Source organism: Raphanus sativus, chromosome 4 (assembly GCF_000801105.2).
Source record: "Raphanus sativus cultivar WK10039 chromosome 4, ASM80110v3, whole genome shotgun sequence".
Taxonomy (NCBI): Eukaryota; Viridiplantae; Streptophyta; class Magnoliopsida; order Brassicales; family Brassicaceae; genus Raphanus; species Raphanus sativus.
This window is the reverse complement of record NC_079514.1, coordinates 37196395-37210420: the sequence shown is the minus strand read 5'-3', so window position 1 is coordinate 37210420 and position 14026 is coordinate 37196395. Positions and strand designations below refer to the sequence as shown.

General features: G+C 36.0%; 3 protein-coding genes across 5 annotated transcripts; 2 read left to right on the top strand and 1 right to left on the bottom strand.

Moving 5' to 3' along the window:
- Window positions 1-1922: 1922 nt before the first annotated feature.
- On the top strand, window positions 1923-3320 carry LOC108851589 (putative BTB/POZ domain-containing protein At2g40440). Its single transcript, XM_018625043.2, has 2 exons — window positions 1923-2087; window positions 2684-3320. The coding sequence occupies exons 1-2, from the start codon at window positions 1947-1949 to the stop codon at window positions 3158-3160; spliced, it is 618 nt and encodes a 205-aa protein (XP_018480545.1). The 5' UTR covers window positions 1923-1946; the 3' UTR covers window positions 3161-3320.
- A 1314-nt stretch (window positions 3321-4634) lies between these two features.
- On the top strand, window positions 4635-6935 carry LOC108855638 (protein CONSERVED ONLY IN THE GREEN LINEAGE 160, chloroplastic). Its single transcript, XM_018629505.2, has 9 exons — window positions 4635-5018; window positions 5107-5156; window positions 5455-5548; window positions 5646-5741; window positions 5860-5940; window positions 6073-6164; window positions 6241-6333; window positions 6439-6507; window positions 6596-6935. Exons 1-9 carry the CDS (start codon window positions 4713-4715, stop codon window positions 6732-6734), a joined length of 1020 nt encoding a protein of 339 aa, XP_018485007.1. The 5' UTR covers window positions 4635-4712; the 3' UTR covers window positions 6735-6935.
- LOC108855637 (serine/threonine-protein kinase EDR1) lies at window positions 6891-12589 on the bottom strand. Of its 3 annotated transcripts, none has more exons than XM_018629503.2 (17): window positions 12453-12589; window positions 11614-11965; window positions 11343-11540; window positions 11053-11241; window positions 10731-10981; window positions 10522-10626; window positions 10343-10435; window positions 10113-10208; window positions 9811-9888; window positions 9346-9433; window positions 9004-9241; window positions 8791-8914; window positions 8670-8689; window positions 8405-8561; window positions 7766-8054; window positions 7589-7661; window positions 6891-7460 (listed from the first exon to the last, which is right to left on the bottom strand). In XM_018629503.2, exons 2-17 carry the CDS (start codon window positions 11830-11832, stop codon window positions 7378-7380), a joined length of 2301 nt encoding a protein of 766 aa, XP_018485005.2. In that variant the 5' UTR covers window positions 11833-11965; window positions 12453-12589; the 3' UTR covers window positions 6891-7377. The 3 variants fall into 3 exon arrangements, with proteins under 3 accessions (XP_018485005.2, XP_056864857.1, XP_018485006.2); XM_057008877.1 differs by having other exon boundaries at window positions 12408-12550; XM_018629504.2 differs by having other exon boundaries at window positions 11614-11970; window positions 12453-12545.
- Window positions 12590-14026: the final 1437 nt, after the last annotated feature.

Here is a 14026-nt window from a genome sequence, read left to right as displayed (position 1 = left end):
GAGATGTATCAGTCACTGGTTGATGTTTTGCGCTTCATGTTCAAGGAGTACAGTGCTCGGTTTGACAGAGCTGAAACAGTTCAAGCGTCTCAAACCACTCCAGCTGCATCTTTTGGTAGCCAAGAAGCCTCTTTCGAAAGAATCACTTTGATCAACGACCAGATGGGGTATGAAAGGATGGATTTGGAGTATGAGGAGTTGGTTGGGGAAATAGAAGATCGAGAATCCAAGGATGAGTTGGATACTTATCTAAGGGAGAGTGTTGTCAATCCGAGAACCATGCTTGGAGTTGAGTATGATGTTTTGTCTTGGTGGAAGTTCAATGCCATAAAGTTCCCGGTTCTTGCAGAAATTGCAAAAGATGTTCTTGCAATGCAAGTCTCCTCAGTTGCTTCCGAGAGTGCTTTTAGCACTTCTGGCCGTATCATTGATTCATACAGGAGCTGTTTCACTCATTACATGGTTGAAGTTTTGATGTGCTCAGAGCAATGGCTAAGGGCAGACATTCGATGTGGTGATGCAAGAGTGGTGACAATGGAAGAAATTCTCAGTGACTTTGAATATGAAGACAAGCTTAGCAGAGGTATCATTTCTTCTCTAATCTTCTATGTTAATTTTTTTCCCTGTTTACTAACTATATTAATCTATCCTTTCTTCTCTGACTCAGAGTATGGTAATCTGAACTTGCATGAAGATTAAGCAAGTGCGTGGTCCTTGTGTTTGCTTCTTTGGTTTCAAGGTAAATTCAAATTCTCAGTTTCTGTTATTAACTTTGAAGTTGACCACTGCTTACACAAGTTTGTTTACTTTGTTCTAGGATACTCGGAGTGTGGTGAAGGTTTTTCTGCAGAAGTTGGTTGGATGGTGAAGTTTTTTCTGATGAAGTTTGGATGGTGAAGGCTTTTGTTTTTCTTTTATGTTCGGCTGAGACATTAGTTCTCTTTGTTTCTGACTTTCTGTGTTTGTTTTGTGTCATTGTTGAACACATGATCTCGGCTTTGTTTCTGTGTTTGTTTCTCAAGTTGTTGTTTTCAATTTATGTTATGGGAAAACATAATCTCGGCTTTATGAATGGAATATGGTTTGTTTTTCAGTTTATAATCACATCTTTGTATTAACTTGCTTATTCTGTTCTTTATTTTATATTCATCTTCTTCATTTTTTACTCATGTTTTTCATTTTCAAGTTATTTAGCTAGTTGTGTAATCATATAACTTTGGATATTTGGATCCAAAACATGCAGGTTTGGTTACTTTTGATCGTTTTATCCGGATCCGATCCGTTTATAACGGATAACCGATAATTTTTGGGTTTTTTTATTAGGATCCAAACCGACCCGGAACCGGGAGGATCCGACTCGAACCCGACCCGAATTTTTATAATATCCGAATGGGTCATTTTTTTAGAATCCAAAAAACCCAATACCCGAATTACCCGACCTGAACCCGAAAGAGTATCCGAATGCCCAGGCCTAGCTTATACGGCGGGTAGAAATATATATTATTGATATTAGAGCAACCAACCTTGTAGCTTTCGTTCATAAACCACAACTTTATTATATTCATCTATTTATGTAATTTAAACTTACTGTTTGTTTTTCTTTTTCCAATTTTTATTTATTTTTGGTGTAAATCAATTTCTTATCTATATAAATCATAAAATTAAAACTGTAGGTTAAAGAAGTTCAAACAAATGTTTCTTTACAAGACAACTATAGTAAAAGCCTTCATCTAAAGTCTGGTATAAAAATCAATTATACAAAAGTTATCTCTTCTCCATTCCCAATCCCAAAGTATCGGAAATAAGGAAGCAAAAGGAAAAGATATATCAACCTTGTTTTCAAAGGAAAGAATCATCACTTTATTCTCTTTCAAACACAAGAGGAAAGAATCATCACTTAATTCTCTATTTAACTCAATGAAATTCAAGTGATCAATATCATAGTTATGGCAAAACAGACCAACCTAGACATTTTCTTAGGTGGGTTTGCACATATCTTGGAAGAACAATGGCAAGTTGATGTGTTGCTCAAGGCAGGAGATCACAGCGATCCTGATGCAGCAATCTCCGCCCACAAACTTGTTCTGGTCACCACTTCTTCCTGTTTATTCTTCTGTTATCTAATTGGGAAAACAAATACTTTTGACAGGCTATAATATTTTGTAGTACTGATCCCTCATATTATATAAATTGTTTTACTATTAATTTTTATTTAAAATAATAATCTATATGTTTCAAAATATAAGTTTCTTTAGATTTTTCTTCTTGTTTCACATTAGAAATTGTTTTCAAGATCCAATATGCAAAACAATTCATTAGTTAAAAATATTTAATAAAAATGTGAAAAGAAAAATTTAACATATGATTTATCATTAATCATTCTTTTTTAAAATAAAATGCTAAAGACAAAAAAGTGTATACTTTAATATTTGTGATATAGCCAAAACAACTTACAATTTGAAACATGAGTAGTTGATTACACGTTTTAGTGCAACTTTTAATTAAAATTGTGTGACTAATAAAATTATGTAAACTTTTTATAATTGGTTGAACTGGTATACTAAATCGTATTTAATTTTTTTTAAATATTTGTGTTTTAGCTAAAACATTTTACATTTTGAAATAAAGGGAGTATTAATGGTGAATTTTTGGAGAGTGACCCTCTTACTTGATATTTGAATAGGCTGCAAGATCAAAGGTCTTTAAGAAGATGCTTGAGAAGGATGAGTGCAAGACCTCGTCTGAGAAAGAGATAATCACTCTTTCGGAGATGAAACACGAAGAGGTAAAGGCTTTAGTAGAGTTCATATACAGTAATGGCTCAAGGCCTTGTGCAGGGCATGCTCGAACACTTTATCTAGCAGCGGACAAATATGAGATCCCACATATGCGAGACCTATGCAGAAACGAACTTATATCTTCTCTGAATGCATCTAATGCTCTTGACGTTTATGAGCTTGCCCAAATCCCTTTCGATGATGCACTAAACAAAGCTGCCTTAGACTGTATCCGAATGAATATAACTACAATTGCTTACTCTGATGAGCTCAAGCTGTTTGCAGAGAGTAACCCAAATCTTACAGTGGAGATAATGAAGGCTTGTGTTGAACGGAGTAGAAGTAGAAACTACAGTACTCTTACTGTATATCCAATAATGTAGCTTTCGTTCTTTTACTATGACATACCACAAATCCGTTCACTTTTATGAGATTATACTTATTTATTGTTTTCACAAACTTGACAAATTTTAAACTTATTCGTGCAATTCGTATATCAGTGATTATGAAATATTATATTTTCTTATGTGAATAAGAAAAAAAACGAATATATATATTGCTTACTATCAAGCAAGCAAACATTGTTTTTATAATACAATCATATTAGTAGAAAATTTTGCAGAAAAGCTTTTGAGACTAAGAGCAAACTGTATATTGTACTGTTTGGTGATCCGACCAGTCTAGGAAAGCGAGCTACACCGTGTCCTATGCCGCACTGACCAGGAACCCCGCATATAAAGTTTTGGACTCTCGGTTTCGTTAGAGTGACCGTTTCAGACCTGGTTTGGTAGCTTTATTGTGGGTTAGATGGTTCACACTGCTCAAAGATGTTGGGAGTGATGACTTCAGTGACGTCGTGATTAGTCTTTGTTGTATTCAGAGACCAAAGAGTCTCCAACGGCAACTCCAAAGACATGATAAATGTTGTTCAAAGACATGATATCATCAAAGAAGCGAAGAAGTTGTTGGTCTTGATCAAAGACATGATAGATGTTCTGTTCTTCTTTTTCTTCAGGAACGAGAGAGCTAAGCAGGCAAGGAAACACAAGTTTGGAAGAGATCTATGAAGTTTTGAGTTTGTTTGGTGAGAGGTTGAGAGGACGCCAAAGATGTTTATATTGAGCCCCCTAGCTATCTCGTTTGAGCTTAATAAACCTTTTCGCTTAATCTGAAGATTTTTATATTTCTTTAACTAATAAATTTATTTTACATGGTTAATTCCAAATGTTGATTTGCTTAGGTCAGTTCCTATCGTTTTCAATACATAAGAGAGAGACAATCATTGATTGTCAACTTTTGATTTCCTTTTTTTAATTTTAATTTTTGTATATTCAATTTTATCAATTGATTTTTTAAAATAATGGTTGTAACAGATTTTCCTCCTGTTGTTTTTTTTATTTTTAATCTACTTTGCGGCCATAATTATATTCCCAGTTAATAATCTTAAATAGATAAAATTATTAAACATATATATATATATATATATATATATATTATAAAACCAATCCCCTCTTTGATTAATCTATTCTTCAAACATATAATTCTATAATTTCCTTGCCTTTTGATCACTTCTATTTCATTGTTTCCGAAAATTATAATTAATTTTTATATTGCTTTAATTCCTCATAGTTTCTTAACCAAAAATAATAATATTTAAATTTAATTTAGTTAATATATAAATTAAGACAAGTGTTTTATATGATTTTCACGAAATTCTCAAAAGTTCTGATTTTAAAATTTCTGCCCAAATTTTTAATTTTTAACGAAAAGATATTTTTTTAAAACATGAGATATTTTTTTGTTTTTGTTTTTATTCCAACTCATACTATATATTTTAGTTAAAACGCAGAACTTTGAGAACTCGTAATCACTCGCTACACATTCTTCGTCACTACTAACCCGAGACGTCTCATAACCTCCACAAAAACCTCATCCATGGCGATCCGTACCTACATCTCAGCAACATCCACAACTCCGCCGATTCCTCAGGATCCTTCACGCAGTCCTCTCCCAACCAAAATCATTCTACCAAACAAGAAACCGGAGAAATGGTCCACCGGCGTCGCTCCCGGAGAGTACGGTGGTCCTCCGACCACCACGAAGCTCCGGAAGTACTGGGGAGGAGAGAAAGAAGACCCCATTACCTCCAAGGACTTGATATGGAACAGAGACTTCATGGATCAGATGAAGAAGCTGTTCGATTCCCCTGATGATGCTCCTCTCGACCCATCTCCCTCTAAGGTCAAAGTTCTTCTCGAATTAGTGGCAAAAGGTTACGTTTTTAACAAAATCTCAGAGATTGATTTGATTGTTGTGTGTTGATAAACAGGAAGAGTCATCTGGGTTTCTGAGCTTTAATAGAGTTATGAGTCTTGACAGGTTTGCCTTCTTACATTGTTTCTTGTCTCCTTAAAACTGATAAAAAAAATGTTTCTTTTGTCTTTAAAACTGATTAAAATTAGCTTCTTTTCTCCTTAAAATTCATAAAATTGCTTCTTTTGTCTTTAAAACTGATAAAAATTGCTTCTTTTCTCCTTAAAATTCTTTTAAAAAATGTTTCTTTTCTACTTAAAACTGATAAAAAATTGTTTCTTTCCTACTTAAAACTGATAATGTTTGTTAATTGGCGTTTTGTGATTCAAAATGGTTGCTTTGTTGTTTATTTGTGGAACCATAGTATGGATGTTGACTTAAGCAAAGAGCTTGCTTCGCCTTCTAAATCCGTCTTAAGAGATCTTGAAGCCTCCAAATCCGTAGCCAATAGGCAGATGGTGGGGTTTCACTATTGTTGCTTACCGATGTGACAAGCAACATTTGCTGATTGTTATTGACTCTGAAGTATGTGTGCTCTTTTGTGGATGTCACCAGAGTAAAGCTAGAGTGTCTCCTAAATGGAAGCTGGCACCTACGCGTCGTGAGCAAGATAAATGGGATAGAGCAACCAAGGCTGCAACTGGTGGCAGTGTAAGTTTTACTTGTTCATGGTTTGATTAGTTCCACACCAGTTGAAGTTTCATTTCTTACTGGAAACATTGATCAGAATTGAAAAAACATAGACCTTCTTGGTTCTTGTGTGATGCAGGATGTGATGTTAAGGGACCTGAGGCGGCCACGTGGTGATCCCCAAGTGTTGGCTGCTGAATCCAGGGAACAATATTACAAGGTATCTCCTTTTCATTAGCTAATCATTTCACCATATTGCTAATACATTTACGGTTTGGGCTCTCATGATAGGCTTTCATCTCTTTTCATTCTTCATGAGCTCTCTTTGACCTTTGGATTGTTTTTTCTGCAGCTGAAGGATAAGCTACAGCTTCTCACAGTTGGCATTGGTGGTGTAGGTTTAGTCTCTGCTTATATTTCATACACCCCAGAGATTACACTTAGGTTTGTCTTCTTTCTCCTACAAAGAACATCAAAAAAACATTCAGAGAGCTTTAAACTATTATCTGTGTTGGAACAGTTTTGGTGCTGGCTTGATGGGTTCGTTAGCATATATGAGAATGCTTGGTAACACTGTAGATGCCATGGCAGATGGAGCCAGAGGAGTTATGAAGTACGTGTTACATGACTCTTATCAAAATTCATATACTTTATTTATAAAAATGACTCACTCATGTATCTCTTTTCTTTCTTTGACTGCACTGGTTTTGTCTGATAGAGGTGCATCTGGACAGCCACGTTTGCTTGTCCCCGTTGTGTTGGTTATGATATTCAATAGATGGAACGCGTAAGCGCCTCTCCCTCTCTCTTGTGAATCACGTTATCTTTCACTGAAAATTTTACTTGGGGACTGACTTCATCATATGTTTTTGCAGAATACTTGTTCCTGAGTATGGATTCATGCACTTGGAGTTGATACCAATGTTGGTTGGCTTCTTTACTTACAAAATTGCTACATTCTTTCAAGCCATAGAAGAAGCCATCACCATTTCTACTCAAAAGACCGATGTCTAAAGCCACCCAGCTTCAGTGTCTATATAAACAAGTTTAGATTGTTATGTGTTCATCATTTCCAGATAAAGGCCGGTGATTAGGTCAAAGTCTGTTGTAAGAAAATGTATTCATACTAAATAAACTCATATTATAGCAGCAAATTACCAAGAGATATCATAAGTTCATAAGATAATCATTTCTATGATAACTTAATTTTTGATATACCTTTGTCTCAATGATTTCTTCTCCAACTTTTCTCTCTTTATTTTATCTTTACATAGAGTGCTTGACAAAAAAAAATAAAAATGTAAACAAAAAAAGTGTGAAAGACACAAGAGATAGTGGATGAAGAAATGACAGATCAAAGAGCTCTGTTTATTCTTACTAAATAAGACCAAAATGCTCTTTAATAATCATACCAAAAACACTCCCCTATGAGACCAAATCAAACAAACACCATAGACATGCTTGTTTTTTTTGTATACATTTGGTGCCTCTTGCCTGCTCCACATCTATCAAAACTGAACTAAGAATCTCACTCTTAGAACCTTCAAACTCCCCTGATCTCAAAAACTATGCCATTCAGGTTTAGTTTAAGAGCAGAGATCGAAAAAACTTTTTGAGCTGAAACATCTTCGGCTCATATCCCCACAGAGAAGTGGTGCTAACATAATGTGTACTCACAGTCAAGCAAGCCTCTAAGTATCTCTTCACAATTTGGGCGCTCTTGAGGCTCTGCCCAACAATCTACAAGCAAAAAATGTAGTAACATCTACTCAGACTGTACTGTATAGCATTTCAGTAATATGAGAGAATAAATGGAAAAAACAACAACAAAATGTTGAAGAAACTACGGTGTTTTAACAACATTGAACCTGCAATTAGCTTGCTGAGTGGACCATCAGGAATCTCAAGACGTGACTTTTCATGAGCAACAGCAAAGATAACCTAAGAATCAAAACTTCATCACTCAATCAAAAATTATTTAACCCTGAAAGAAGTAAGAGAATGAACGATCGCTAGAAGAATCATGGCACAGGATATTGTTGTACCTTCTCAGGAGGAACACCTTCCCACGGTTTACGTAAAGTAGAAAGCTCCCACATTATGACCCCAAGACTAAAGATATCACATTTCTCTGTAAAAGGTTCCTGGCGAATGAGTTCTGGAGCCATCCACTCTGGCGTTCCAGCAGAAGAAGTGTCCTTCATGTTTTCGTCAGTCATTATTCTCGACAGCCCAAAATCACAGATCTTCACTGTCCAATGTTTGTCCACCAGACAGTTGGCACTTTTTAGGTCACGGTGAACTATCTTCATCCGGTGTATGCACATCAAACCCCTTAAAACATCCCAACAAAAGAACACAACAGCATGAAATACGCATATGTAGATTGAAAAAAAAAAGATCATCTAAGGGAAGATGTAAGAAATGCCTCAAGAATAAATAACAAATTGTGAAACTAATCAAGTTTGTTAACTCCACTAAGATATAATACTTAATAGAAAACTGATAGGTAAAGAGAAAGATGAAATAATATGCCACAAGTAGACAAATGCTGCACATTAATGTTCAAGCCTTCTTTATGCAATTCTGCTAATCCTCAGAGAGTTCCCAACCATCATTCACAATTTAAGCATCAAAGGCAGACAAGAACAAAAAAATTGTAACGGTATAAGTAAGCAATGTACCTGCAGATGTCTCTTAGCATCCTGAGCCTCCTGTGCCAGCTAAGTTTCTTCTTCTGGCCACTCATATGGATCAAATAATACAAAGATCCCAGCTCCATGTATTCCGTGATCATGGATAAGCGTGGAGGTTTTGTACATGCACCCAGAAATAGCACAACTGTGAAAAGGTAAGCGAAGAAAATGATCTCAGACATGTGTCCACAATTTACTTAATAAACATGACACGAGAGAGAGAGCGAGAGGTTGTAAGGGAAACAAAACTCACCATTTGGGTGGCGAACACGGCTGAAGACAAAAAAGCAGATGCCCGAGAAAACATGCAAAACCATTAGTAGATGTACGCAGGGACTGTTCCAAAAATGACCAAATAATTGATAAGAAGGTACCTGAGAATCGATATCTCATTGCAGAAATCTTCCATGTTTTCGGCAGTGAGATCTTGCTCAAGAAACAATTTGATTGCAACATCTGTCCCATTCCACACTCCACGAAAAACTTCACCAAAAAATCCTAGATGCAGGCAATGATTCTTTAGACTACAATGCCTTAGCTGATTGATAATGAACTCAAAACTGTATTGTATATTAAGAGGAGCTTACCAATCCCCACCCGAGTTCCAACAGTCAGCTCAGAGAAGTCAATGTCCCATTCTTGATACGGTAACAAAGGCTGATTCTGCAATGTGGAAGACTCAACTACTTTATTCCACGTATCCTTCACGGCAAAATCTGAAGGTCCTCTTCGTCCAAATCCTTGACTCCTGTAAGCATGAGGAGATGAGGGTAATGACATTGTCTTCTTGGAATTGAACTCATCATCAAGACGGAGACCAGACACCTGCGGAAACACACAAGAATTACAGTCTAGATTGGTTAAACAACGAGAAAAAAAAACTAATAAAACAAAATAGTCGCTGTGATTAGCAAAGATCCCCAACTTACATTGCTATTGATACCTGAGCTGTTTCCATCATCTCGGCCGTGCAAGAGACGGGTTTGCTTTGATTTCTCATACATTTCTCGTACAGCGCTTCAGAAGTTATAACATCAGAGTCAATAAATACACTAGAGAATCATAAAACTACATCCAACTCCATTAAACGGCTTAAAGCTTTTGTAGCTATGAGAGTGAAGAAATAGTTCCATGTAAATCATATACAGTATACCACCATCTCATCGACACCTAAGCATCTACTAGTTTGGAGTTGCATTCTAGGTGACTCATGCCGTAGTTTTCATGTGATGTGCCAGATGTTAAAGATAATTGTAGCTTTTCAAGAACTACCTTACCACTTAGATTGAAAGAATAAATCTGAATATAGAGCCCTCAATATGCACGATGATAGTTACACAACTGCTGCTATATGATTAAAAGAAGAAACACTGCACATGAGTGAGAATACTAACTTTGCAATGTCATCCCCAATCTCTGGTGTGATCCTGAAACTTCGCCGTCTAGTTTTACGTATTTCTGAGGTGGATGAACTGTTTGAAAGCTAAACATATTAAAAAAATTGTTTGCACCATCAAATATACATATTGCTCTGGGCATCTAGTAATAGTAAGATCATAAATTGTAGCTTTATGACGTTAAATTATCACTGCGTTGGAGTGAAATAACACTAGAATGTCCAGAAAGAACATGCTGACTAGATGTATAGAAAGGGCTGAAGATTTGGGAATGTGTTAATAATGTAAAGATGAGCTACCTTGAAGGAGATGCGTCACCAGTGTAGTCCTTAAATGAATTCCTACCAGTACTCAGCATTGATCGTCCACGTGATCGCATAGATGGGTGTTCCGGGCTGCAAATTGGCCAGAGACATTCTATTAAGACATTTAAATATATAGGAGAGAAACAGAAGTTAATATTCTATCAATGTAATCATTTATTATTTTATTTTTTTATGAACTAGTATCCAAGCCAGAAAGAGCAAACCTGGAGCTAGCTGTTCTCTGTTCAGCAATCACTTTTCTGCGGCTACGTCTCCAGAACACAGTGGCAATATTTGGTTCACTATGCGAGGAGTTACTAAATGAAGGAAAAAAAAAACACAATCCCATCATTGTACTGATTCCATTATACAACTTTGTTAGAAAATACATGTAAACAGTTACCTAGCTGTAGCAGGTCTGAGCATCAAATTATGCAATGATGGACCGGAAGCATTTGGATATCCTTCTAACCTCCGATGAAACTGAAGGTTTTCATCTTTTTCTGTACTGTAAACATTAGGAAACGATACATCACTCCAGGGAATCCATATCACAAGAGATGTAAGCAAGAATGATCTGACTGTAATATGCTTTAGAAAGGAAGCCCGAACCTCTCGGGATCTCTTCTCTCGTATAAAGGACTATTTGGCTCCAGAGGTGAGTCACAAGAGTCGTTTTCTGCAGAATCACTCTCTCCAGCAGGTGAGATGTGTGCCATGAAAATTGCCTTGGCTGATCGAGGAACCAACTGACCAGGAAACCGAATCAGATCAACTAGTAGCTCCACGGAATTTATCACAACTGTAACAGACATGTGTTTGCTGGAGTCCAAGCAATCCACAGTCCCATCATTAGGCAGACCCTGTGCTCATATCAATCAAGTTAAGAGACAAATATCACAAAAAAAAAAAACAAACAGAAACTGAGGCTCACCACCACCAGACGACTCTCGAGTCCTACAGTATCAGCCAGAACCTTGAACAAAATAGCCCTAGCACGACAACACCCACGCTTGATTTGGCCAAGCAACTGAGCACCATGGTTTTCAAACAAGAAGGCGTTTTCCTCCAGAGCAAGCTTTGAAGGGCTTTCAAGTGTAGGACGTTTGTAAAAATCAGATACCTGTTTAATAGAGATAACGGATTGTATAATAAATAAATAAAATGCGGAAACTGTAACATAAAGAGAGAAGAGTGGTTGGTTACACAATTTAATTTCCCTACCGTTCCAGCTATTTTCTTGATCACCGAAGCAGGATTAGAGCCGCTGACAAGTGTGGTGATCAACTGTTTAAGCATAGCGAGCTTCTTATCTTTTTGAAAATCAACAAGAATGACTTCGATTCTGACACCTTCCTCTCCCAAAGCATGAAGCTCACTCGGTGTTGGTAGTCTATTATATACTTCCTTCACTCTCTTGTCCTGTAGAAGCTGCATCATCAGTCTAACAAGAGTGAACAATAACTAAAAAAATAGAAGAAAAAAAAATGCTGACCGGAACAACAGAGTAGAAACCATTAGGAATGGGTTCACAAAGCATCCCTGTATCCCAAAGAAGCTGCGATGCTCTCTGACCTGGAGAGACGACATCATGCTCGACGCTTCTAGGGGACTCTCTAATCATCATCAAACCATCGCCTTGAGATTCAACAGAGAGTGACTTAACCCTTTCCGCAAGCTCTGAAGATTCGTCATCATCTCGTTTCTCTTTCATCCTCTAACAAAATGTTTTTTTTTTGGTACGTTACGTGATCGATCACTAGTCTCTTTTTACCCCATAAGAGGCTTTCTATATCGACAACAATGCTCTGATTGGTGTAGAATTCGACCCATCACCTCTTGTTTTTCTGCACTAAGTGAGAAAAAGACGTGTGACCTTTTCAGACAGAGAAAGTTTTTTTTTTCTGAAAAGACATCAATTCGTTATTACACACCACCCATTGTCCCACAACGATTTAATTTCGAGAAATATCCTCAAAAAATCCGCACAGAAAAGTACAATTCATCGACCAAAAAATAAAAAAACACAAACTTGGCAATAAAACTGAATAATCAAATCATCATTAAGACAACCTCCAGAATGCAATTGCAGGAGACAAATCTTCAGACAAGAGCAGTAACAGAAAACATCTAATGTCCTAACAACCCACATTACATATACAAAACTCAGCAACGTCTAGAAACGCGTTTATCTAACAAATCCGTGTGAGCTAACAGATCAAACACCGACCCTAGAGAAGGCGATCAAATGCAAATCTTATCGAAGAGAGAATCGTGTAGAAACCAAACCAACGATTTGAACGAAAGGATCGAAAGAGAAGCGATTGATTATACCGAAGAAGACTACAATGAGGAGGGGACACAGAGCGAGAGATATCGGAGAGATGAAGACCAAGACGAGAAGAGAAGAGAAGAGAGAGCGGAGGTCACGTGGGGGAAGGAGCGAGAGATCACGTGAGTATTGGGAGTACGGAGTCGAAAGAGTGGGACCCGCTATATTGCTAATCCAGCTGGCTATGGGCTGTTGGGCCTCTTAAGTCAATGGCTGTTTCCGTTGGACCCTACTTGATTTATTCGTACGTTACTATCTGTGTTAGTATATACTATTGTATATTCTTTTGATGTGTTTTTGTTTTTGGTAAGTGGATTTAATTAATATGCTATTTTTTCTGGTTAACTGTAGATGAAAACTTATTGCAACTATGGAAAAAAACACTCGTGTTCATGAATATCGTGGAAAAAATGTTGGCAAAAATGAGTAAATATTCTAAAATGTTGACATGAGAGTTTGAGTTGAGGTTCCTAAGATAATGTAAAGAAATGAAAGGTACTACCAGTCTGTACGAGTGTACGAGTAAGACAGATAATACTGAGAGGCTGTCGGCAGAGGACTTAAAACAAAATGACGCACGTGCGAGATTAGACCACACGAATCTTTCACTGTCTTCCTCTTCCATAAGTATGCGTCTTTAATTTTCTTTGACCAAAAAGAATGTGTTTAATTTTCTTAATGGATACTTTTGAATACCGATTTTGCTATAATGAGTTGGTCACAAATATAGTTAAATTAAACCACCGATACTTTTAAATTTACTTTATAGTAATTCTTAATGTGTTGGCGTATCATTTTGTAAACTCATAACAATGATTCAACTTAACAATATACTAGAATTCTAAAAAGCGGGTATATTTCTTATTTTATTTTTTTTGAAAAAATTAGTTTCTATATTTGAGTTTTTTATAATTATATTTAATATTAATTTAATTTAATAAAATAGTCTTTAAAATAAATAAAATATATAATTGAACATAATATTTATTAATAGGTCATGTTCATGTTTAATAGAATATATATAGTCTTTATAAAACAAATTGATGCTAGACTTAAATCTTAAACTTTAGGCACTATGGTCATGCTTTAGTCATGCTTTAGTAACAAAGTATTTGTAGTCTCTGAAACCTTTAAACTTTTGTTAAGATCATTTCTAGTGGTATTCCATAATTTTTTTTCTATTTTTTTTCTATAATAAATTTGTACTATTGTAAAGTAGAAATTATAGAGTACTGTTAAGAGTTATCCGGCATATCCGTAAGTTTAAAAAGTTTTTGAATATTTGTCTTTTTTGAACAATGAATATTTGTATATATTGATAGTTTTTTGTAATATATACATGTTACCAGAAACTTGCAGGTCGGCGACAAATTTTCCCAGAGCATAATGATCAGGTAAAGACAAATATTATGTTGATGAAATTGTAAAAGTTACATCAACAAATTAATCAATCAAAAGCGCTCGTTATATGAGAATATCTTGTTAACATATTTCTTTTCAAGAGCTAACGATATATGATAATGTTTTAGTCGAAGGAGTTAACATTTGTTGACAAAAACGTAGCTTAAAGATCCTA